General features: G+C 41.1%; 1 protein-coding gene across 1 annotated transcript; it reads right to left on the bottom strand.

Moving 5' to 3' along the window:
* Positions 1-10,832: 10,832 nt before the first annotated feature.
* PRIM1 (DNA primase subunit 1) lies at positions 10,833-25,013 on the bottom strand. Its single transcript, XM_044678268.1, has 14 exons — positions 24,911-25,013; positions 22,563-22,720; positions 18,995-19,101; positions 18,847-18,920; positions 18,303-18,439; positions 17,843-17,901; positions 17,389-17,498; positions 16,691-16,782; positions 16,628-16,630; positions 16,165-16,303; positions 14,821-14,890; positions 14,552-14,646; positions 11,863-11,961; positions 10,833-11,304 (listed from the first exon to the last, which is right to left on the bottom strand). Exons 1-14 carry the CDS (start codon positions 25,011-25,013, stop codon positions 11,285-11,287), a joined length of 1,266 nt encoding a protein of 421 aa, XP_044534203.1. The 3' UTR covers positions 10,833-11,284.
* Positions 25,014-25,384: the final 371 nt, after the last annotated feature.

Raw genomic sequence — 25,384 nt, 5'->3', positions numbered from 1 at the left:
GAGTTACTTCTAAGAGAAGACTGGCAAGGGCTAGGCAATTGGGGTTAAGTGACTTACCCAGGATAATACAGCCAGGAAGTATCTGAGGGCCAGATTTGAAGCCAGGTCTTTCTGATTCCAGGGCTGGCAGTTTATCCATGGTGCTATTTAACTGCCCCGCAAACCATAATAATTTAAAAGAAAACAACATAGAAGGACACTAGAGCATCTGATCAATGCAATGACCAATTAGTTTTAGAGGAATAAGGTAAAAAATGCCTTTTGTCTTGGCAGAGAGGTGGGACATCCCACTTCTCAAAGGTTGCTATTTAACAAAAACCTCCTTGATTACAGAAAATTGTGAAATGTTTTTGCTTTTCCAAAGTGTTTCCTTTCCCTTTTTTAAATTAAAAAATTTTTTTTACAATTACAGATAATAACAAATTTCCATATGTTTTCCAAAGTTATATGATGATCCAAACTGTTTCCTTCTCTCCTGTCCTCCCCCACCCTGGAGCTTGCAAGCAATATGATTTGGGTTATACATGTATTATCATGCAAAACATATTTTCATATTGTTAATTTTTGTAAGTGAATCATGTTATAAAACCAAAATCCCCAAACGTAAATCCAAATTAGCAAGTGAAAAATCATAAGCTTTTATCTGCATTTCTATTCCAATAGTTCTTTCTCTGGAGGTAGATAGCTTGTCCTAAGCCCCTCAGAATTGTCCCAGATCATTGTATTACTGTTAGTAGCAAAGTCTTTCATAGTTGATCATTCCACGACATTGCTGTTATTGTGTATAGTACTGCTGTACTGTGTTTTCCTGGTTCTGCTTATTTCACTCTGCATCCATTCATGAAGGTCTTCCCATCTCTTTCTGAAATCATCTTGTTCATCATTCCTTACAGCACACTAGTATTCCATCATCCTCATATACCACAATTTGTCCAGCCATTCTCTCATAGATGGACATCCCTTTAATTTCCAATTCTTTGCCACCAATGAGCAGCTGAGGTGAGACATTATTGGTGCCAAATGAGACAGTTCATCCTCCACACACCTATTCATTCATAAGTGATCACTTCTTGGATGTTTCCTTATTGCTTCTTAGCTTGTAGAGTCTTTGTTGGAGCCCTTATTTCACATCACCCTTCATGCATTATGTTTTTTGTTCTTTTTAGATGAGGAAATAGAGGCAAACAGTATTAAGTGACTTGTCCAGGGTCACAGAGTTAGGCCTGATTTGAAGGCAAGATGAGTCTTTCTGACTCCCAGCCCAGCATTCTATCTATCCACTGAATCACCTGACTACCCTCATGCGTTGTTTCAGTTGAACTGGCCTCCTTACTGATACCCAAACTTATGCTTCCATTGATTCCCACTGTACCTTTGCCTAGGATTTTCCTGCATGTCTCAAATGCAGTCCTTTTTCACTTCTCCCCGAGTCCTCGCTTTCTTTAGGGCTCAGCTTGTGTGCAACCTTTTATAATCCCTCTATCCTTTCTTTAGCTTTCTCTCATTCTACAGGTAATTATGGATATCCTTCTCTGTTTGTAAGTTCTTTGAGTGCAGCAGGGACTGTTTTTCATTATATCACCAGCACTTAGCACAACTGCTCATCCACAATGGGATGTGGATGTACTGGGTTGGACAGACAGCCCGTCTAAGCAAAAAGCCTCAACCCACAAGAGGACTCTCTGATTCTGTTCATCCTTCATTTCGAAGAGGACCAATGGCATATTGGGGTGACATTTTGACTTGCTCGTGATTTGGATTTAAGGGAGGCAGAGTTGTATGAGGTTGTCAGCCTCCATCTTTTTTCCAGAGTCACCTTGGGACGACTGGTAATAGCCCAGGAATGGTGTGGATAACCTTGGTGTCTTCGGGGTCTGACCCAGCTGGAGGCATTGCCTTCATGGCCGTTGGAATAAATCACTCTCATTCTCTCATTCTTGCTAGGGGAAGGCTCCAGATGCCCCCCTAACTCTCCGATGGATTTGAGGCCTGTCAATGACCCTCAACCTGGTTTAGCCTGTCAAAGTTTTACCAGGATGTGGCTGCTGTGCATGCTGAGGCTTCTTGGAGCCACAGGTAAGATTTGGGCAAAAGGTAGATATACCAAAGGTGAAAGAGAAACCCTGAAAAGGGCTCTGCGCCTCCAGGATGCCAGAGGTGCTAGTCCTCTCTGACCTCCCCATGCACCCTTCTCTGATTCATCGATTAAATGGATAGCCAAGGATATTCAATTTCTTTTTTTTTTTTTTTGAGTCTCCTTAGCACCTAGTATGTACCAAGCATAGTGCTAAGGGCTGGCAGATTAAAAAAAAAAAAAGTAAAAACTGTTTCTTCCCTCAAGAAGCTTGCCTTCTAATGGGGGGAGAGGGCAGGCCTGGGGAGTGGTGGTCAAAGAAGGGCACTTTTGGCCTGAAAGTTTCAGGGATAGTCACTGGGGCCAGGGTGAAATAGACTGACATACCCTATCCAGTAACAAAGGCACAGTTGAGTGGATCTTGGATGGGGGAATGAAGGGAAGAAACACCAAATAATAAAGAACTTTCCAAAAAGATTAGGAGAGGGAAAGAAAGGATACCTGTTGTCATTACTATTATTTAATATAGTTTTAGAAGTGCTATAGCAATAATACTATATATTACATATATTACTTAATAGAATACTATATACTATATAATACTATATACTACATAATACTATAGCAGCAATACCAGAAAAAGAAATTTAGGGACTATGCCAAAGCAAAGAAGAAACAAAAGTATTGAATTTGGTGGTTTTACTTACAGAACCCTAGAGATTCAATTACAAATTAATTGAAAACAATGCCTTCTGCAAAGTAGCAGGATTTTACAAAATCCACACAAATCAATAGCCTTTCCATTTATTATGTACAAAACCCAGTAGGCAGAAATAGAAAAAAAAAGGACCATTCAAAACAGGTATAGGATATATAAATGATTGTATCTGGTAGCCCATCAACCAAGACAGCTGGAGACATATAAAAAGCCAGTTAATTAACATTTATTAAGTGTCTCTTGTGTGCTGGTGCTACAAAAGCAGAAATCAGTTCCTCCTCTCAAAGAAAGAGCTCACAGGCCAGGGGGTGAGAGGGCAGGAAAGCATCCATATACAAATAAGCAACCAATGACAGGATAAACTGGTGGTCATCTGAGGGGGAAGCATGAAGCTAAAGGAGTGAGAAAGGATCCTTGCAGAAGGGAAGACTTTAGCTGAGACTAAAGGAAGCCAGATGAGTACAGATGATGAGGAGGGTGTTCCAGGCCTAGGGGACAGCCCGTGAAAACATTCAAGAGTCGAGAGGTGATGGAACATCACAGAGAACATGGGGGTGCCTGGAAAGTAGGAAGGTGCTGGCATACGAAGGCTTTGGAAATCAGAGGTTGTTATATTTGATCTTGGAGGGAATAGGGAGCCACTGGAGTTTACTGAATAGGGGGTGATGGGGTCAGATCTGTACATTTGACAGTTAAGTGGGCATTTGATTAGTAGGCAGAGACTTGAGGTAGAGGACTAAGTAGTGAGCTATTGTAATAGTCCAGGAATGAGGTGATGAGGGCCTGCATCTAGGTGCTCACAGTGCCAGAGAAAGAAAGGGGTACATATATAAAGTATGTTATGAAGGTAAAATAGAAAAGATTTGCCAAAAGATTGTATATGGGGTTTGAGTTTTGTTTGTACAAAAATAAAGGAAGACTTAAATTAGTGAAGAATTATTAATCGCTTGAAGCTCGGCTGCCAATATAATAAAAATTATAGCATTAAGTAGTTGCCAAATTAGTTTACAGATTTGGTATAAAACCAATTAAATGATTTGTAGAGCTAGACAAAATAGCAAAATTGATCTGAAGGAACAAAAAGTCAAATATCTCAAGAGAAATAATGAAAAAAGTGAGAATAAAGGAAGCCTAGCAGTACCAGATCTCAAAACAATTTTGTGCTAACCAGTACCAAAGAAAGAAAAGTTGGTCAATGGAACAAACTGAGGAACTAAGACTTAAAACCAAATGGATATAGGGCAGCTGGGTAGCTCAGTGGATTGAGAGTCAGGCCTAGAGATGGGAGGTCCTAGGTTCAAGTCTGGCCTCAGATACTTCCCAGCTGTGTGACCCTGGGCAAGTCACTTGACCCCCATTGCCCACCCTTACCACTCTTCTGCCTTGGAGCCAATACACAGAAGTTAAGGGCTTAAAAAAAAACCCAAATGGATATAGACTATGTTATGATGATAATAACAGAGAATTGGAGAAGCAGATAATGTGTCAGGGCCAATATTAGAGATTCAAATCAAAAGCCAGGCTTCAGTAAGGAAAGGAGGGGGCTAAACACTTCTGGCTCTCAAACCCCTCCCCCTCTAACTGCTACTGCTTCAGTTGGTAATGAAGACAGGAATAGGATTCTTCTGGTAAGTTTCTGTTATGGCTGAAACCCCAATGATGTTCCTTTTCGTTAATTTATATTCCTCTCAGGTCAGTTAGAGGAGTATATAGAAGCTAGCTATCTAACTTGAGGACAGAGAAGATCTTCTTAAACTGGCAACAGACAGGATTTAAAAACTAGATGTCCAGACTGAGTTGTGAGTATTCCCCCAAATAATTATCAGGCACAGATCTGAAGGTAAAGGTTATATTAAGTAATAACAAGGAAACCTAGAGAGATTAATGAAGGTTTTAGGATAATGAAAGGAGACCCTGAACTGTTAAGTCGATGCTGCCCTTCCCCCTCCCCACAGGAGGGGATGAAGGCATTTAACTAAAACTGGCACTCTTGCTATTAATGAATATCTTTACTCTCTAATCACTAAGTAATTATATATTAATATTAATGAAGAATAGTAATAACAAACAGGCTAACCCTATGAGTAGAAACCACTGGCTTATGCTATAATGGCCACCTCAGGTGAACCCTCAAGTCTGGAGAAGTAAACAAGGTGTCTGCTCACTTCAACCTCCACCAAATAACTGACTCAACCCCTTCTCAACTGCCCCCTCACCCAAAGTTCTCCAGGGGGGTCCCCTGGAATTCTGGGTGAGGCTCTCCCTGTACCTTTGCAGGGATTCCATGCTTTGCATCTCCACACAACAACTATAGTGTTCAATAAACTCAGACACTAACTGCTGGACTAAGGAGTACCCAGTCCCCATTTGACAAAAATTACTGAGAAAATGAGATAGTATTCTGACAAAAATTAGGTTCAGACTAGTGCCAAATGCCATCTATTACAACAAATTCTAAATGGATAAATGACCTAATTATAAAAAGTCATATCATAAAAAAATTTGAGAAAAAAGGAAGGGGATATGTCACAACCATAAAAAGGAAAATTCTTCAATAGGCAAAGGATAGTGATTATCATAAAAGATAAAATGAACAATTTTGATCACAATAATATTGAAAGCCTGCATTAGAAAATAAATGCACTTATAATCAGAAGGAAAAAAATTGGGAAAAAATCTTCATAACAAATGTATTCAACGAAAGTCTAATATCTAGAGTACTAAAGAGCTGACACAGATATATAAGAATCATTCCTTACTAGATAAGTGGTCAAAAAAGTCATTTCTAAAATGAAGGAATACAAGATATCAGCAACCAAATTATAAAAAAATGGTCCAAATGACTAATAATGAAGAACAAGATGACTCCGAGGATCTGCCTCAGACCCATCAGATTGGCAAAGATGACAAGAGGAAAATAGCAATTGTTGGAGCAGTGGTGGGAGGACAGGCACAGTTTGTTACGTTGTTAGTGGCTTTGTGAATTGGTTTAAGCATTCATATATGTTTACATTTATAGAATGTTTTTATGTTATATATTTGTGAGCTCTCTCTATACGCTTATAAGCATCTTCTATGTACCAGGCAGAATGCGAGGTGGTAGGAATACCCTCTCTCGGTAATATCTCCTCATTTCCCATCTGGCTGCACTCATTGTGGACAAGTTTGGCTTTTCCACCAAGCTTTCAGTAAAATACTCACTGGGAAATCTCACAATCTCGCAAGATCCAACCAGCCTCGTTTCTCACATCTCCATCAGTACGTCCTGACCCTCTGATTAAAGGGTAGAATCATGAATTCCTCCATTGAAGGAGGGGAAGAAGACTGGCACTTCTTCAGACAACTCATTTCTCACTCACCTGCATTCACTGCGGGCTTCTTTGGCTACCTCACCATCCCATGTAGCATTTCCTCCTCATCTGCCCCTATCCTCCTTTCAGTTTTCTTTTGTATGGTTTTCCCTATTAAATTGTAAGCTCCTTAATATCAGGAGCTTTTTTATATTTGTGTCCCCAGCACTTAGCACAATGCCTGTAAGCACTTAAAAAAAGCTTAATGACTATTTATTGATTTACAGACATAGCAGAGAAGTGGAGAACAGAGGTCTAGAACCAGACGTGCATTTTTGGATATGGACAGTATCTTGATGTTTTGTAGGATTACATATATTTGTTATAATGGAGGGTTTCTATTTGAGGAGGGAAGAGAGAGGTGAGTTGAGAGGATGCATTAATATGAAAAAAGAGCATTAATAAAGCATTTTAAAAGTTTGATAGTGGGCAAGGAAATTTGTCACTTGGATCAATAATGTTCAACTCACAAGTAAGGCTAAAATTTTAAACATGAACTTGTATTTTGGAGTTTTGAATTGCAACTCCTACACGTGTAGTTTAAGGATTGTAACCTTGGTGGTCCAATAGATAGAGGGCTAGACTTGGAGTCAAATTTGGCCTCAGACACTTATTAGTTGTGTGACCCTGCCTAAGTCATTTAATCTCAGATTTCCTGACAAAAGGCTCCACTGGAGAAGAAAATGGTAAACCATTCCATTATCTTTGCCAAGAAAGTCCCAAAGACAGTAGTGGTATGTGGGTCCTTAGGGAACAAATGAATGACTGAACAGCAATGTAGACACATGAGAAAATTTTAGCCAAGATGGTGGCCCAGAGATTGCCCTGTTCCTAGCTCATACCTCCCAGTCTTTTTAGAAAAACTGATATTTGCACTAGACTGAATAATGATCAAGAAATCCAATGGGATACAGTAACTGATATCTTTTGTTCCAGAATTGCACAAAAAATCAGCCTTCAAGCAATCAGAAAAGGGCTGTCAGCAAAGTCAGGGCCATGCAGGTCAACAATCAGCAGTTCTTCAGAGAAGGGATAGAGATAAAGATGGCCTACAAGACTGCCCAAGGTGGAGAAGGTTCTCTAAGAAAATCTAGGATGGTCAGAAACCTCCAAGGTTATCGTAAATCCACAGATCCAATACTCTTAACTTCAAATACAAAGAGGGACCGAACTCTGGGAGATATAGGTCCACAAAAAAAACTCAAGACGGAACAAGGTCAACTACACCAACGGGGGCAGATCCTGACCCTGATACAAAGCCTCAATTCAGGAACTAAAACTGGGTAGATGAGTAAACAAAAGACAGCAGCCAATATAAAATTTTTAGACCTAGAGATCTGCTAATAGAAGGAAAGAGTAATTCTACACAACTGCAAACTCAAAGGAAAAAAACTGATTTTCTATGAGTAATACCTATAAGAAATGAATATCTATAAGAAATGGAGATAAAAAAGTGAAAAAATCTTTGTAGGAAAGAATTGGAAGGAGAATAAGTAGCTTAGACGAGAAAGAGACAAACTTTATTCAACTTATGAATTCTGAAAGCTAGAACAGACCAAACAGAAATCACTGACTACATGAGGGCAATAAATATTAGAACTAAATCAAAAGATGAAAATGTAAGGTCTGATATAAAAAACTGCTGGAAAACAAGTAAAGGAGAAATAATTTAGGGATCATTAAATTTACCATTAGTAAGAAAGTTCCTATTTACATCAAAATATTTAAAGCAGCATTTCAAAAAATTTTATTTTATTTAAAAAACTCTTACCTTCTATCTTGGAACTAATAATCCAAGGCAGAAGAGAAGTAAGGGCTGAGCAATGGGGATTAAAGTGACTTGTCCAGAGTCACATAGCTAGGAAGTATCTGAGGCCAGATTTGAGCCCATGACTTCCTGTTTCTCCATTTACTGAGCTCCCTAAGTTGCCCCATAAAGCAGCACTTTTGTGATAGCTAAGAATTGTATAATTATATAATAGTAAATGCCCATCTACTGGGATGACTGAACAATTGTGGTACATGAATGCAATGGAATTTTACTGTTCTGTAAGAATGAAGATGATGAATAGAGAAACATGGAATCTACATGAACTAATGCAGTCAAGAAAATAGTATATAAAATTACTACAATGCAAATGGAAAGACTTGCATAAAAAATTAAGTGAATGTTTGCAAAATTATAAGGAATAAGCATGGCTCCAAGAAAGAGATATGAGAAGACACACTCTACCATTTTACAGAAGTGGAAGGTCCAAAATTATGACATATATCTTCAGATTTTGGGGATGTATTGATCAGTTTTGCTGATTTTCCTCTCTCTCTCTCTCTCTCTCTCTATCTTCTTTTGGTATATTGGATGGCTCTCTGGGAAGGGGGAAAGAGATGGATACTGGGAGAAATTTTGTTTTGTTAAAAAACAAATGACATTAAATTATTTTGAAAGTGAATTATGGGAGTTTCTGAAAACGATGATAAAAACAAAACAAAACTGAACAGTATAAATAAAAGTTAATTAATCATTTTTATATTAAATTCAATTTCGGTTCCAGATTCTCTTCCTTCCCCTTCCCTCTGTTGAAAAAGCAAGAAAAATAAAATCTACATTACATATATAATCAAGAAAAACAAATTTTGGGATTGGCTACCTGCGTACTATATTTCAAGAAATCTTAAATCAAAATATTCAACCTTATTAGAACCAGAGGGCAAAGTGAAGATAGAAAGATAATCTAAAAAGAAAAGTCTCAGGAATGTCATAGCCAAAATCCAGAGTTTCTATGTCAAAGGAAAAAATACTTCAAGCATTCACAAAGATGTGGTTCAAGTGTCAAAGAACCAGTCAGGATCACTAGATCTGGAATCTTCTGGTATAAATGAGATCACATTGTGGAACACGATATTCCAAAAGCAAAAGATGTTTATAATCAAGAATAATTTAACCTGCCAAGCCAAGTCCACTCTCATTAGGAGAAAAAATGGATCTTTAATGCAAGAGATCTTTTAAGCATATGTGAAGAAAAGACCATTACTGCATAGAAACACTGAAGTGAAAACTCAGAGATAAGAGAAAACTAGAAAAAGGTCTTTATGATCATGGAGTGTTAACATCCTAATAGAAGTAAATTAAGAGATGTGACCCTTCAGAACCCTAATGTCTTCAAAGGGTATTAACGGAATTATGTGGCCTTATGATGAACCAGTTTTGTTATACAGCCTTTAAGAAAGGAAAGAGTGTGTAATAGGAGGAAAGAAAGGGATAGAATTTGCTATTTATCATGATTAGAATACACGAGGGGAAAAAGTATAGAAATATGAAAGGAGGAGTTGCTATTAAATGAACTTTTCTAAAATGGATAAAAGAAAGTTCAACACACAAACTCAATTGGTTTGGTGTAGAAATACAATAGACTCAGCAAAGAAACAAGCAAGGATCCAGAAAGGGTGGGAGGGAAAAAATGAGCATAAGGCTGGGAAGGAAATAGCCTTAATCAAAACAAATACTCTGATCCTGAAGGGTAAACGCAAAAGGAAAAAAAAAAGCAGATAATAAGAATTTCAAGGGGTGTCTTGGATTGCCTTTTGGCTAATTGTGGTTTATTAATGTAGTAGTATATTATTAGTCCCTAAGAAATTCCAAAAGGGACCATTTTAGAGAACCCTACGTTGCACAAACTGATGTGGAGTGGTCAGAAGAACCAGAATAATTCATACAACAATAGTACAGTAAGAGAGGCTGTTGAATTTTCTAATAAACTAAAGGACAAACCTTTTCTCCATCAGGAAATTCTTCTGGCTGTTTCCAGCGAAATGAAAAATAACTTTGAAACGCCTAAGAACTCTGATCAGTGCAATGAGCAGGCACGTCTCCAGAGGACCTATTCGGCGAGGCGGGCTACCCACCTTCTGAAAGAAGTGAAGGAAACAGATCTATTTCTGGACTTTGCCACTATGGAGATTCATTTGACTTGACTTAGGCATTACAGGTTTGTTTGCTTTTTCCCTTTTTCTCTTTTTAATGGGAGGTGGTGGTGGTGGTGAAACTGGAATTAATGGGGTGAGAGAGAAATTGGGAAGAAGGCAGATTAGCAATAACAATGCCCCAAAAAGCAGGTCTTTGAAAAATTTTTTTAAAATGCATAGGGGAGAATAGAAGCATAGACAAGCAGGTTAGTTTAGAAAGTAATATGTATGGGGGCAGCTGGGTAGCTCAGTGGAGTGAGAGCCAGGCCTAGAGACAGGAGGTCCTTGGTTCAAACCTGGCCTCAGACACTTCCCAGCTGTGTGTGACCCTGGGCAAGTCACTTGACCCCCATCACTCTTCTGCCTTGGAGCCAATACACAGTATTGACTCCAAGATAGAAGGTGAGGGTTTAAAAAAAAAGAAAGAAAGAAATATGTAGAATTTATTATTTAAAAAAACAAGCTGTAAGAAACAGATTCAGTTTCATGTGTAATCTTCTATGTTCTGTATGGAAAGGCTCATTTTTTTTGGGGGGGTGTTTTAAGTTAAAAGGTTCCATGTGCTGTTTAAAATTAATTGTGGGGGACAGCTAGGTGGCTCAGTGGTTCAAATATGGCCTCAGACACTTCTAGCTGTGGGATCCTGGGCAAATCACTTGGCCCATATTGCTTACCCCTTACCACTCTTGGAACCAATACATAGTATTGATTCTAAGAGAAGGTGAGGGTTAAAAAGAATTAATTGTGAAGACTAGGCACAGGGACTGGTCAACAGAAACCCATTAAAGTTCTGTCGTGACTCAGAACAATCATGAGGACAATAAATTTAACTAGCTGAGACTTAAGGAAAAACCCTTCCTCTACCAGGAAAATCTTCTGGCTGTTTCCAGTGAATTGAAATTAAGACCTTTGGAAACCTTTGTTTTATTATTAAAGGCAGCTGGGCAATAAACTTTTTTGTTACCAAAAAATATTATTAAAGGGGCCCACATGGAAAGCTAATGATCTGGAATCTTTGAAAGCCAGATTCCTACTCTATCCCAAATTCTCTTTCTGCTATGCCTTGTTTGCAGATTTTCTTTTTTCTTAAATGGCATTGTGTATGGTCCAGTATATTATTACACGGTTGGATGTTGGAGGTCAGAGGAATCCACGTGGGTATAGAGGGAGCCGTTGTCTTCAGAAATCTCTCTGTGTATCTAAAAGAGAAAGTTACAGATACTTTTTTTTAGCAAGGAAAGCATTATCAAAGTACAGCAAGAACCCATCATTCCGCCATTTAAATGCTAATGCTTTCACAGAATTCTCAGTCCTGTTAAGACTTGCTCTTATGTTTACTGAAACCCACATTGTAGGTTGGTGCAGCAAAGCAGGAATACCTAAAGCTTAATACTAATAGTGGGTCACGATGGGAATTAATGTGGCTTTCTAATTTTAAGTCACAACAGTGTGTTCATTCTCAACAAATATTTTTTGATGGCCTACTATGAATGAGGCATTATACTGGGCTTGTTCCTTAAATTTTCAGAGATGATTCAAAAGGAAGGAAGAAATTGCCATCTTCCTACAGAAAGGGATTACAACTTTCAAAAGCACTTTAAGGATATCAAATACAAGTCAGCAAGTTTGGAAGAGTGCTGAGGTTTAAAGCCTAAATGTCTTCCTTTTTCCTACACTTTACTCCTTCCGCACACTTTGTTCCAGAGAGATTAGAAGGGAAAGGTCATGGAAAACTAGGCTCATTTCTGAATGCTTACCACTCTTCCTCAGAAGTTCTCCTTTTCTGGACTTATCCAGTTCTTCCAAAAATTGTTCAAAACTTCTCACATAGGGAGCTAGACTGGTCTTCTTATAATCTGAGGAACAAATAAAATGTGGTCAACTCCACCTTTTAGCATCAAAGGCATCACAACTGTGGTTGGGGAGCCTATGAATGTTCTTTAATATATGTTACTCCTGTTTGGTTGGCTGCTTTCATAGTCATTCTAGTAACAGGCAAAAATCAAATGACTATTTATTAAAGGTTCTTCCTCTTAGAAACTCTGGATTCCAATAATAGGTTTCCTAAAATAGCAATATGTTTAATTTTATTTGTTTTTGAACCCTTACCTTCTGCCTTAGAATCAATACTAAATATTATGTCCAAGGCAGAAGAGCAGTAAGGGCTGGGCAGTTGGGGTTAAGTGACTTTCCCAGCGTCACGCAGCTAGAAAATGGCTGAGGTCATATTTGAACCCGAGACCTCCAGATCCAGGCCTGGCTCTCTATCCACTGTGTTGTCTAGCTGCCCCCAATATATTTTAGAATAGTCAGGCCTCTGAGTTTTGGAGACATTAAGACTCGTGTGATGCATTTTTTTCCCAAAGTATTTTAAGCAAAGGTTTTGTGTTGAATTCTCTTCTCCCTTTTAAAGTATTATAATATCTGAGTTGTACACCTGCATGGAAAAGTCTACTTTGGAAACTTTTGGCAAGGAAGCAATTAACATGCGCTGCGGGTCCATCACATATTGGATTTTAGGGTAGTCTGGAGGTTCTTATCCTCACTTATGCAGGTTTGGCATAAAACAAAATCTAAAACATTCACAAAATGTTAGCAGAACCCTCATTTATTCATCTACTAGATATCCTTGCTGCTGTTACTTTGGACTGACGGCATAGGCAAAATACCTCTTCCTAATAAACAAAATAGGACACCATAGGACATAAGGTCATAAAATACAATAAGGACTTTGTACCCTTCCCCTCACTCCCAAAAAAACTTGTTCTGAATTTTTCTGATCTTGGTTGATGTGCCATAGGAAATAGTTGTTTATCATGAATTTTACAGCAAACAAAACAACCCTTTAAAACAATGTTTTAAGGCTCCCAAAAGCACTTTCCAGTTACCAACTCTGTGTTGAAGCCAAGGAAAGGTTTTCCTTTAACCGTTATGCCCAAAGCCTCGACTCGAGATGCCTTTCTTGAATGGCCACTTGGCATCCAGAAGGACGCTGGCCATAAAGTCTTCCTGAGGCACGCAGGGGCTGGGCAGGCCTGGGAAGGTCACGAGTGTCCTTTGCCGTGAAGTGGGGACAGCCCCTGCCCCCCAGCCATCAGTGGGAAGGTAAGGCTTCTCCCGGGCCACCTCGTGGGTGCCATCCATCTTCTGGTGGAGAAGCCGAGGCCCACAGAGATGAAGTGACTTGGGAAGGGCCTCCCACCCCAGGCCTCTCTCCCGTGTTCGGGCTGCGTCCATAACTCGCTGTCTAGGTCGTGCTCTGAGATCATTGGAGTCTTCTTGAAAGCAAGAATTCTTTTTATGGCACTTGACAAGCGGACGCCAGAGCTCGGTCCCCAAGTGTCCCAGAGGGGTATCTGCACCCAAATGAGGTCTTTGGAGCCCCTCCAGGGCCAGCCGGGCCTGTGGCTGCCTTGCCAGTGCCGTGGGCCGCTCGGGCCTCTCTTCAGGGGCGCTGCAGGAGATTCGCTCCACCTCCCAGCCCATAAGGCGGCCCTTCCCCGGCGTCCGCATCCCCTCCTCCACGCTCTCTTCAGCCCCGCTGTGATTCCTCCCGCCCGGCTGCTGATGTCATTTTTAATGAAACAAAATGAGGTCGCCTCTGGAACGGCCATAATAAAAGTCTGGATAGCTGGAAGAGGCGGGCCGCAGCCGCTGGCCCATTTACAAGTCTTCCTTCTTCGCCACGTGCCACGATGCGTGACGGGCACCAAAGCGGCCTCGCCGAGGCCTACGTGGGGCCTGGGGGAAGAGCTATTGTTAACCAGGAGGAAGAAGGGAAGATTTTACAGGAAATATTGTATTATGTGAACATAGTGTGTTCCTGGAGTTGGGCTTTGAAGGATGACCAAGAATCGCAAACGTGCAGGTGAGCTATTCCAGGCGGGGGGATGCCATCAAAGAAGACAGGAAGGAGGCAGAAACAGGAGTCATCCATGAGGCTCCAGTGCTGGGCGCAAGGAAGGCACGAGGTAAGCCTGGCTAGGCAGGAAGCTGAATAGCTTGGAAATTATTTGGTGGGGAGTAGGGAGCCACCGAGGATTTTTGAGGAGTGAGATAATCACAGATCTTTGAAAACACACATTTATTTTAAAAGTGACATCCAAGGACAGCTGGTGGCAGCATGGGTAGGCCTGGGTTCAAAGCTGGCCTCAGACGAGTCACTTCACTCTGTGTTCTAGCCCCCGGCCTTCTGTCTTGGAGTTGTTACTAAGATGGAAGGTAAAAGGGCTAAGAAAAAACCAAGATAGATTGAAAAGGGAGAGTGCAGGGAGGAAGGCTCATTAGGAAGCGGCTCCGACATGCTGGCAGACGTGACGACACACTTACTTTGTACTTATGGCGCTGGTGGCGCAGAGCAGGCACTACGAATGAGCACGGATGCCAGGATACTCTTATTATGATGGGAGATCCTGGACGTGGCGAGTCACGGCCTCGTCCACCTACCTCTTGTGCGACGCTTGACTTCGGCCTCGGCTTCGTTCTCCTTGTTCCCTTCCTCTTCGTTAGTGGACGCCGTATCTAATTCGTGGCAGATCTGGCTACAAAGAAGAGGACTCCAAAGGTGAGTCCAGGCTGTCGTTACCAGGTAAGCACTTAATTAACAGCCCCGTCACCAACCACGCTGCTCCCAAACAGCTATGAACACATTTTGGGAAGGGGCCCGAGGGAGGCTACTCAGAACGAAAGTTTCTAAGAAAAGTTAAATAACACACCTTATGGTAGGAACAGCAAAAGGGTCAAACTGATCCACTTTCTGCAAATCAATAGGAACAGAAATACGACCTACAAGAACCAAAATAAGCAAATGACTCTCTTTACTGATAACAGAGGGCAAATCATTTCAATTTGCCTGGTATTTGAAGTAATGCTTATTGTCAGAATTTATAAGTTTAAAACTTTTCTCTTAAAAATACAGAGGTGGGGCTTCTATCTCTAGATAAAATCATGAACAACAGAGAGCATAGTTACGCAAATAGCCCCAAATCTTTGAGGCCAAATCTAAGAAGGAAAACGATATCCCACTATAACCTATTTGATAATGCCTCGGTCAGAGGCAGAGCATTGCACTGGGTAGGCCATGACCATTCCTCAGTACTGTAAATTTTATTTTTGTCTTAAATTTATACTTTGGACTTATTAACAGTGGACAATTAACTTAGTATCTCTAGGATTCCTTCCAACTTATGAATTCTGATGTTAATATTGCGAATAACAGACCCATTTAGAAAGTACCTAGTTAGTGGCAACTGTATAGTATAGTGGACAGAGCCTGGCCCATTGTAGGTGCATGAAAATTTTTTTTAAATTTTAATTTGAATTAATGGATACAAACTCTTTAATCTTTCTTTCTGAGTAGAGGAAACTCTACCCATAAGACTTTCTTGCTAAAATAAACTCTTAAGAACTTCCATTTCTGATATATAAGTACTTCAAAATTTTGTCTCATTATTAGTTCCCAGGTATATGCCTACCACCTTTCTTGGCATCCCGTGTATCTTTATATTTGTTATATACTCGATACCCATGATAGAAGGCCCACAAACACTTTGTTTTATTTTTTATTTTATTTTTTTTTTACCCTTAACTTCTGTCTATTGGTTCATAGGTGGAAGATTAGTAAGGGTGGGCAATGGGGGTCAAGTGACTTGCCCAGGGTCACACACAGCTGGGAAGTGTCTGAGGCCGGATTTGAACCTAGGACCTTCTGTCTCTAGGCCTGGCTCTCAATCCACTGAGCTACCCAGCTGCCCCCTTTGTTTTATTTTTTGAAACAAGTCTGTAATAAATTGTACGTCTCAAAAAAGCAATCAACTACCACACCAATGCAACTACCAACAATTTGGAAATAGGTCTTGATCAAGGACACATGACAAAACTAGTGGAAATGTGCGTCAGCCATGGGTGGGGGGAGTGCGGGGGGCGAAGGGGAAAGTAGGAGCATCAATCATGTAACCATGTTAAAAATGATTATTAATAAATGTTTAAATTTTAAAAAAAGCAATCAATTTTTAAAAATTTCATTTCCTACTTGTTTTCCTTTATTATTTAAATTGTACCTGTTTTAGGATGAACACTGAATGGACTCTTCAGTAAATGATTGATTCCTTTGCTAACATTAATATCCAGGCGAGGAAAACAGTATTGCAGCATGATCTCATACTCTACGAAGGCTCCAAATTTCTCATTTCTGACAGGCTTTTGAAAACAAACAGAAATCCAATGTGACAAGCAGCAGAGAGCCTTTAAAAGGACTGATGATCCCCCCCCCCCTTTTTTTGTCTGGCTTTGTGATTTTGTTGGTGTAGCAAACTCCTGACAAGGAACCTCCCTGTGCCCATGCACCCGGGTATCCATTCTACGACTTGCTCGGGGCCCTCAGAGCTGCGCTTAGGAAGGTCCCCCATGAAGGCCACATAGGCTGTGGGAAAAGGAGGGCTCCAACCCGAGTCAGTGAGACCAGGTTGCAATTCTAAATCTTTTTACAAGAATGACCAGTAAAAATGACCAATTCTTTTCAACATTCTAAGAAAAAAAAAATGAGTACTCAATAAATCATATTCTTTCCCTTTTTGTGGAACCTACCCGATTTTTGCTCACTATTTTCTTCAAATATTCCCAGCGCTGGACTGAATTGTGACACTTTTGGAATCCTAGCTGAAGATCAGCATGAAGGGGTGACAGGCAGTTAAGAAAACAGGACACTAGCACAGGGCACAAATAAGGCAAATTCTAAAGTTCACTTATGCATGGATCCTTTCATGAGGATTTAGCCATTTCATGATGGCTAAAAGTTGCAGATATTTTGGGGGGTAAATACCAAATTTTCTTAGACTTATAATTTAAAAAACAAACAAATAGACAACAACTTTAACCATTAAAAAAACCATAATGGCAAGAAGAGCTTAGGATAAATTCTCCTGGCTCTACATATTTTATGACTTCATTTAGTTATTTGGAAGAAGTAATATCCCTAGCTCTAAATTCTGGAAGAGGGTCAACTTCCAAAGCAGTTGACCATTCCAAATGTATAAATGCAACACAAAAGCATAATGCTTTTTAAATTGATAGGTTTTCTGAATGCCAATTCTTTGTTCCTACTCTTGCAGTTCATTAGGAAATGTGCACAGACAATAATAATTCATAGGAAAAAAATCCTTAGGGTAAAAAAAATTACATTAATAGAGGTGAAGGATAAAAAAAGACTAAAAGAGGGCAGAAAACATTATTCACAGAATTACAGATAAAGACATCTAGTTTAATAATTTTTGTAGAAAGGATATATTCAGGAATAAGAGTTAAAATCTTATCCCAGTTCTCTTTGTTTTCAAGAATATCTTGACCAGCCAGGGCATATTCTTCAAAATATTTTTCTACTATGTCTATTGATTTTCTGTAGGAACAAAAATGACAAATCCATTATCAGCAACATACTCACATAAGGCTTCTATTATTTAGTGGGATCAGTTATTCAATTCATCTGTTATTCAATTTTCACTGAATTGATATTTAGATGTGCAAATTTTAATTAAAGCCTGAGATACTGTAGTGTCAGAGTAGCTTTAGCTAGGACGAAGAATCTCATAACATTTTAAAAGGAGAAATTGGCCCAAAACAAAAAAACACCCAACAACAACAATAACAACAATACATATGAGGTATGTTTTGATGAAGTTTAGCCTTAGAGAAGATGAAGAAAATCTTGCATTACATTAGTAACTTTTTTTTTGAACAGACCTGACAAAAGGGTGAATCTTTGTACCGAGATGAACCTTCTTTTTCATGTCTTCTCCTCCCTGAAAAAGTCAAGAGCTGTTTGTGTATTAAATAAGACAAGCAAATTTTAAAAAATTATTGAAGTTACTTTGTTATTTGTAACCACAAGGTTATAAAAAGACACGAAATGTTGATTATATTCTTTCTTTAAATATGGATGCTTGGGAGCTATTTAATATGCTGTTCCAACCATTGGATTTTATACGGTAATTTCCACGGACACAAAGGAATAGGAAGAACAATTTAACTTCCCTTTGTGTTATAATGGTAAAAGTGAACATGCAGGTTTGAAATATCAAACTGTCCCTTCAGGGTTTCCAGGTAAGATCTCTATCGTCCTTAGAGCCACTCTCGAGGGGATGCTGCGAAGGATGCAGCTACCAGGATGAAGATGGTGCCGAGCTTCCATCCTGGCCGTTACCTTCACAAGACTCAGATATTCTACTATCCCAGAGCGAACGGCTGACGACAGTTTCCTGACGGCTTCATCACAGACCCAACAGTGAACACCTCTCCTTCCCGAGTATACCCAGAGGCAATGTCTAAATCCAAAGTCCTCTGTGGAGAGAAAAAGGAGGTGTTTTTTTCTTTCCTAATAAAGCTACTCATACCTCCTAAAACAGAAATACGCAGACGGCAGTTCCCTATAAGACTCCATTTCTCTGCCCCACGCTTACGAATAATACATGAGGGCGCCTTGAGGACTCTAGTGGTACAGACCAATGCTCAGAATAAAGCCATCGCTCTCAGAAGAGCTCCTTTGGGTAATGGGGGGAACCTTCCCCCATAGGGCCTGGTTTCCGGGGCTCTGCGGAATCGGCCTCATGACTCTTCCCTGGAACAGGCTTTGCATTTGTGCCTCTCCTCCAGGCCACACTCTGGAGTCCTCTCGCTCTGCGGCTCTCGCTTCCCGGCAGGCGCTACAGCTCGCCAACGTCCCTTCTACAACGGGGGCCGGACTTTACCTTTCAGGGCTCTGTCTAGGATGCGGACGGCCATCGTCATGAGGGTCCAGCATTTGGAACAGATATCTGCAGAACTGAAGCAGAGGGACCATCAGGGGCCTGGCCGGCCTTCGAGCCCTCTGCCCGGCGGGGAGACGCGTGGCCTCACCTACAGCACCTCCTCACGTCGTCATAGTCCGTCATGTCGATGTCAAACACCAGCTCTTTCTCCTGCGCCTGAAAAGCCCCCAGCTTCACCGTACTGTGCTGGATGGGCTGTGGACGAGACGGAAAAGAACTGTGAATTTCCAAGCAAGCATTCACATTCGCTCTACACCAGGGGTTCCCAAACTTTTTTGGCCTGCCGCCCCCTTTCCAGAAAATAATATTACTTAGTGCCCCCTAGAAATTAATTTTTAAAAAATTTTAATAGCAACGAATAGGAAAGATAAATGTATTAATGTTTCTACCTTTTCTGTAAAATATAGTAAAGAAAGGTGTAAATTAGAAACACTGAACTTTGAAATTATGAAACTATTTCTTGAACTCAGAATAGAATGTAATACAAAAAAAGTTAAAACATTCGAAATCATCTTAATGAGAAGGATGAACCTCGTGTGCTGCTACCAATTTAGTCATCCTCGACTCTATTTTCGTCAGCAGTAACCTTAAGTCACCACGATTGACTATCTGCAATTGGTTTCTTTTTTGTTTGTTAATAAATTGGTTACGGCACTGAGTCCACGTTCCACTAAATATGAAGGAAATGCAATTAAGAACTTTTGAATTACAGCCTATATTTCAGGATAAGCCAGAGGGACCTCCTTTTGCAGCCAGAATTGTTGGTAGCCACTTTTGAATTTAAATTTCAATTCATTTGTAGTTACTTCCATCAGTTCTTCTTGTAACTGTGGAGATTCTTCGGTGTTTGCACTTGAAAAAGGATCCAAAATCCAATCAGGTATGTTCATTTTCAAAATATCATCAAATCGTTGATTAAAATCTGTGGCCATCACCGCCCCCCTGGATCGCCGCAGCACCCACCAGGGGGCAGTGGCGCCCACTTTGGGAATCACTGCCTAATCACCACATGCAGAATAGCAGCCAAGATGAAGAAGACACAAATGTCTGGGCAAAAATCGGTGAAATCGAGTTCTTCTGGATCTTACAAATGAGGACTTCATGATCATTTACTACAGGTTGGGCCGGTTTACTTCTTTACGCCCAATAAAAAGAAGGTGCTCAATAGATAATGACTGCTAGAATGTTTAACCTTGAGGTAAATACTTTATAAGCAAATATTGTAATATAAAAATGTGCTAATTACAAATAATTCTAAGGATTTCTGTGAGAATCCTCGGCTAAGTCTGGAGGGATGTGCTTTACAGACAGTTCGTGCCCTCAGAGGCCTCAGAACCCAGCAGCTACACCAGATAATGACTTACACATCCACAACTCTTTAAGGCTTACAAGTGTTTCCTAAAGGCAATCCTGTAAAGGAGATGCCGCCTGGAGCGTAATTTCCATTTTACTAATGAGAAAACGGAGGCTCTGAGAGACAGCACGGTGTGACGGAAAGAAACCTGTTTTAAAGGCAGAAAACCTGGCTTTGGTGCTGTCTGCGGAGCGGCGAAGGGGCCCTGAGGGGCTCAGACTAGCGCAGCCACATAGGGGGGCAGAAAGGGACAGGGGAGGGGAGGGGGCGGGATGCGACTGAGCGCACAACGTTTGGGGCTGGCTGAGCTCTTGGAGTCGTGACACAGTAATTGGTCTTACTCCGTCTCCAAACTATCTTCTATCTAACTTGCAAAAAAAATCTTAAAACAGAGAAAGCAAATATTTTTCTCTTGAGAATAAAATGGTTCCTGCTTGTTTTTCCAGTCTCATTTTTTCTTATTTTCCTTTACCCAATATCTGTTCCAGCCAAACTGTATCACTAGCTGATCCTGGGCACATTCTATATCTCTTGCCTCTGTGTCCTCACTCAAGGAGCTCCCAATGTTCAGGATGCCCCTCTTTCCTCACCTCTGCCTTCAGGAATCCCTAGATTTCCCCAAAATACAGCTGAGGTGTCGCCTCCTAGGTGATGCATTTCCTGATTCTCAATTATTGGCACCCCCTCCCTCCTGAAATTATTCTGTATTTACTCTCTTATGTAGAATAACTTTTATTGTTTCAGTAAAATGTAAGCTTCTTGAGTGTAATGGTGGTTTTGTTTTTGTATCCTGAGCCTCTAGCACAGTGCCTTACACATAGTAGGCCCTTAATAAAGGTTTTGTTTTGTTTTTTAAACCCTTAACCTTCCATCTTGGAATCCACACTAAGTACTGGAGGCAGAAGAGCAGTAAGGCCTAGGCAAGGGTTAAATCACACAGCTAGGAAGTGTCTGAGGTTAGGATGGAACCCAGGACCTCCCATTTCTAGGCCTCATTCTTTATTCACTGGGCCACCCACAATGTTAGTGCACTAAAGAGATGTAAAATGCTAAAATCTCTCCAAGGGCAGAGAGAGCTCAGTCTAATGACCAGGGACCAGGGAAGGGTGTGCGTGGGAGGGGAGGGGATGCTTGAGTTAGACCTATTTGGTTACTGTATATGATCGTAATCAAATGCCATTTCTTTAAAGGTATTTTATATTTCAGTTTTTTACCTGTTCAGATTTAGTCTTTTTAGTTTTAGAGTTTCTTTTATGGTTCTCCTCTAATCGTACATCTTCCCAAACCCTCCTAGTCAACTTTATTAGACAAGCGTTGTGTGAGGATCTGCTACGGGAGCCCGAGCCTCCGTGGAATGTGACCCATCTGGCCCTCAGCTCCAAAGAAGCCAGGGCTCAGGGCCTTGGCAGTGTCCAGAGGGGCCTGAAGGCTGGCCTGTGGGCAGGGAGGGGGCCTGTCACCCTCAGGGTTCATCCCCAACCTACCACAGTCTCTGCACAGCATCTGCCCCTCCCTCAGCTCACAAAGCATCGCCTCTTGCCCCCTGGTTTGGAGCAAGATCCTAACTGAACTCCTGTCTCCATGGTGTAACCCACCTTCTACACAGCTGCCAATGTGATGACCTTAAAATTTGGGCCTGGGGCAGCTGGGTAGCTCAGTGGATTGAGAGCCAGACCTAGAGATGGGAGGTCCTAGGTTCAAATCTTACCTCAGACACTTCCCAGCTGTGTGACCATGGCGAAGTCACTTAACCCCCATTGCCTACCCTTACCACTCTTCCACCTATGAGTCAATACACAGAAGTTAAGGGCTAAAACCAAAAAAAAACAACAAAACTTGGGCCTGACCATGTCACTCTCCTACTCAATCAATTCCAGTTTGCTCCACTTAGAAAACTCACAGTGTAGGCAGGTGTGTGGCTCAGTGCTTAGAGCCCTGGAGGCAGGAAGACAGAGTTCCAATCCAGCCTCAGGCACTTCCTAGCTGTATGACCCTGGGCAAGTCACTTCCCCTCCGCATGCCTAGAAGGCAGCTAGATAGCTCAGTGGAAACAGTACTAGGCTTGGAGTCAGGAAGACCTTAGTTCAGATCTGGCTTCAGACACTTCCTTGCTAGGGGACCCTGGGCAAAACCTATAACCCCAGACTGCCCTGAAAAAGGATCTGCTGGAGAAGGAAATGACAAACCACTCCAGCTTCCTTGCCGAGAAAACCCCAGCATAGCCCGGTACTTGGGGTGTGTGGGGCTCCTCTTGCCTCATGGTCTACCTCGAGAAGCCTAGGGAAGTTGAGCAGATACTTACTCTGTGCGAATATACTGCTCCGATATCAATTTTGTAGGGATTCAACTTCTGTATCTCCTTTTCCATTTCACTTTGGTTGTTGAAAGACTGGTAGCGAATGTATATATCATCTTTCAGAGTGAATGAAAACTCCCGGTGCTGAAAATAATTCTTCACCACTGTAAGATACAAGGTACATTTTAAATTCACACAGTTCTTTTCATCTTCCAGCTGAAGGCAGGCATGATAATAATCCACCAATACATATTGAGGACTTACTATTTAATTTAATTCACTAAGTATCACTTAGGTGCAAAGAATTTTGTGAGATGTGGTAGAAACAATGAAAAATTAAAAAAATCTCCCTGAATGTGCCCTTCTGGAAGGCATCAATCACACTCTCTGGATCTCTCCTTTGATCTTAGCAAATTGATCACATACGTGTGATACAGAACTGTAGCTGCCTTGTTCCTTATTGAGGAGGGGGGAAGAGAAGGGGGAAAGGACATTCAAAACAAGGGAATATTCCAGGAAGAGCTACTTATAAGCAATAATATAGGCAAGTGTTCCAGTAGTATGGTTACTGCAGTCTGCCTACCTCTATATTTTAAACAGTAGGCATAGTAAATAAACAAACAAATAAACACAACTCTTATCTTCCGCAAATACATGATACTGTGTATTGGTTCCAAGGCAGAAGAGCTGTGAGGGCTAGGCAGTGGGGGTTAAGTGACTTGCCCAGGGTCACACAGCTAGGAAGTGTCTGAGGCCACATTTGAACTCAGGACCTTCTGTCTTTACAATGGCTCTCCAACTACTAAGCCACCTAGCTACCCCCAGACCTAGTAAATTAACAGAAACTTATTCCATCAGACATAGATTTCTATTAACATTAATTCCTTAAGCAGGTAGAATGCAATCTCACATACAAAGTGCTTCCCACTGGCCACTTGTCAAAGTCAGGCTCTGTCTAGTCTCAGGGTTTGTTTGCTGAAAACCTGATGGTCAGGATGTGACAATGACAAAGGCATATGTGACAATGGAATGACACTGAAGCTTTTCCCTGATCTTTGCCAGATGGTCAGGAGGCATTACAACAGCCAGTGAAGGGTAGGAATTCTAAGCTGCAGAGCGGTTGACAATGTGTTCCTTCACTTTCAGGAGACTGCAACTTAATTGTAGCCTCAACAAGTACTAAACCCTGATTTCTAAAAATAATGAAGCATATTTAATCATACTGCTCTGACTGAAAATGTTTTTTATGAGAGCAAAAAGATTTTATGAACTAATAACAAAATTAAAATGATATAAAATATGATTTCTTCTTTACCTTCAAAGGCAGGCTATTACTTTTGGAAAAATTCAGTTGTTAAGAAATGCTTTCATTGGGGCAGTTAGGTAGCATAGTGGACAGAATGCTAGGCTTGGAGTTGGGAGATCCTGGCCTCAGACACTTCCTAGCTGTGCAACCCTGGACAACTCACTCAAACCTCATTGCCTAACTCTTACTACTCTTTAATTCTAAGACATCAGGTAAGAGGTTTTTTTTCCTTTTTTTTTTTTAAAGTGCTTTTCTTTCATTCATGCACAATTTTCACCTAGTTGCTCCTAGTTTAGCACTTTGGAGGCAAGCAGGGCAAGTTTAATCCAATCCAATCTAACCAGAACTCATAAACTACAACGTGGTAGATGTGAGAGGCATCAATGAATAGTGAGCATGGATTAAGCTGGCCCCAGAGTACAGAAGATCTGGTTTCAAGTCCTGCCTCAAATACCGACTGGCTGTGTGACCCTAGGCAAGTCACTTAAACTCACTGTCGGTAACAATAATGATGTTAGCTGACATTAATATAGCGCTTCAACAAAAGTGATAGGTTATATTTTATAGCACTTCGACAATGATTATGGTAGCTGCGCTTCAACCACAATAATGATGATGCCTAACATTAATACAGAGCTTTAACAATACCAGTAATAAAAATGATGATAGTTAACATTTACATAGCGCTTCGGCATGATGATAATAATGACGACGGCAAATATTAATAGAGCGCTTCAACAAAAGTCATAGCTAATATTTTGATGCACTTCAACAATAATGATGCTGCAGCTGCGCCTCAATAACAGCCATGATGGCTAACATTTACACAGCGCTTCAACACCAACATAATGATAACTACGGCGGCTAACATTTATAAAGCGCTTCCTACGTGCCAGGCTCAAGCCACCCTCAGAAGTGGGTCACTGACACCGGTCGGTCCCACCCCTATCCCTGGCTCCCCAGACGCCCTCCCTTTTCCCTCCCCCAGGGCGGCCCTTCCGGGTTCCCAGCTCAGTCCACCCCAATGAGGAGCCCGGTCCAAGTTCACCTCCGCCATAGTTGAGCCAGCGATAGTATTGGGAGAAGGGGAAGAGCCTCCGGTAATACAGCTTGAGCAGCTCAGGCAGCTCGGCGGGGTTAAACGCCTCCATGGGCTCGGGGGTTGTGCCTGACAGCCCCACTGGCGGGAAGTCACCCTAACCTCACAGTTTGGCGGGAAATGGGAATCCCTGAAACTGATCCACTACGCAGGCGCAGGCAGGGCGCAACGTGAAAGTCTTCCGCAGGGCCCGCTGGGAATTGTAGTTTCTGGCTTTGTAATTTGAGTTGAGAAGCTCATGGTCCAGCAAGGGAGGGAGAGAAGAGAAAGGAGGGATGGGGAGACTGGTTAGAGATAGAAAGGATGTGAGAGATTACGCAGCCCTGTCCCACCATTTTGCTGAGAAGTGAAACCAGTTCCAAGAATCATTAACCTGAATGTGCAAATAAATTTTGCAGGACTTACTTAACTTGTATAATTGAT

This window comes from Gracilinanus agilis, chromosome 5 (assembly GCF_016433145.1).
Source record: "Gracilinanus agilis isolate LMUSP501 chromosome 5, AgileGrace, whole genome shotgun sequence".
In the NCBI taxonomy this organism is placed as follows: domain Eukaryota; kingdom Metazoa; phylum Chordata; class Mammalia; order Didelphimorphia; family Didelphidae; genus Gracilinanus; species Gracilinanus agilis.
Note: the sequence above shows the minus strand (reverse complement) of the source record. Positions and strands in the feature narration are given on the sequence as shown.

Excerpts from the sequence above, each read along its gene's own strand:
- PRIM1 (XM_044678268.1), bottom strand. The coding sequence starts at position 25,013 with ATGGAGGCGTTTAACCCCGCCGAGCTGCCTGAGCTGCTCAAGCTGTAT. Across the intron at positions 18,440-18,846 it reads CCTAGACAGAGCCCTGAAAG|AGGACTTTGGATTTAGACAT; the intron begins GTAAAGTCCGGC and ends TTCTCTCCACAG. Across the intron at positions 16,783-17,388 it reads TTTAACTCTTATTCCTGAAT|CCCTTCATGCTGATCTTCAG; the intron begins ATATCCTTTCTA and ends ACTGCCTGTCAC.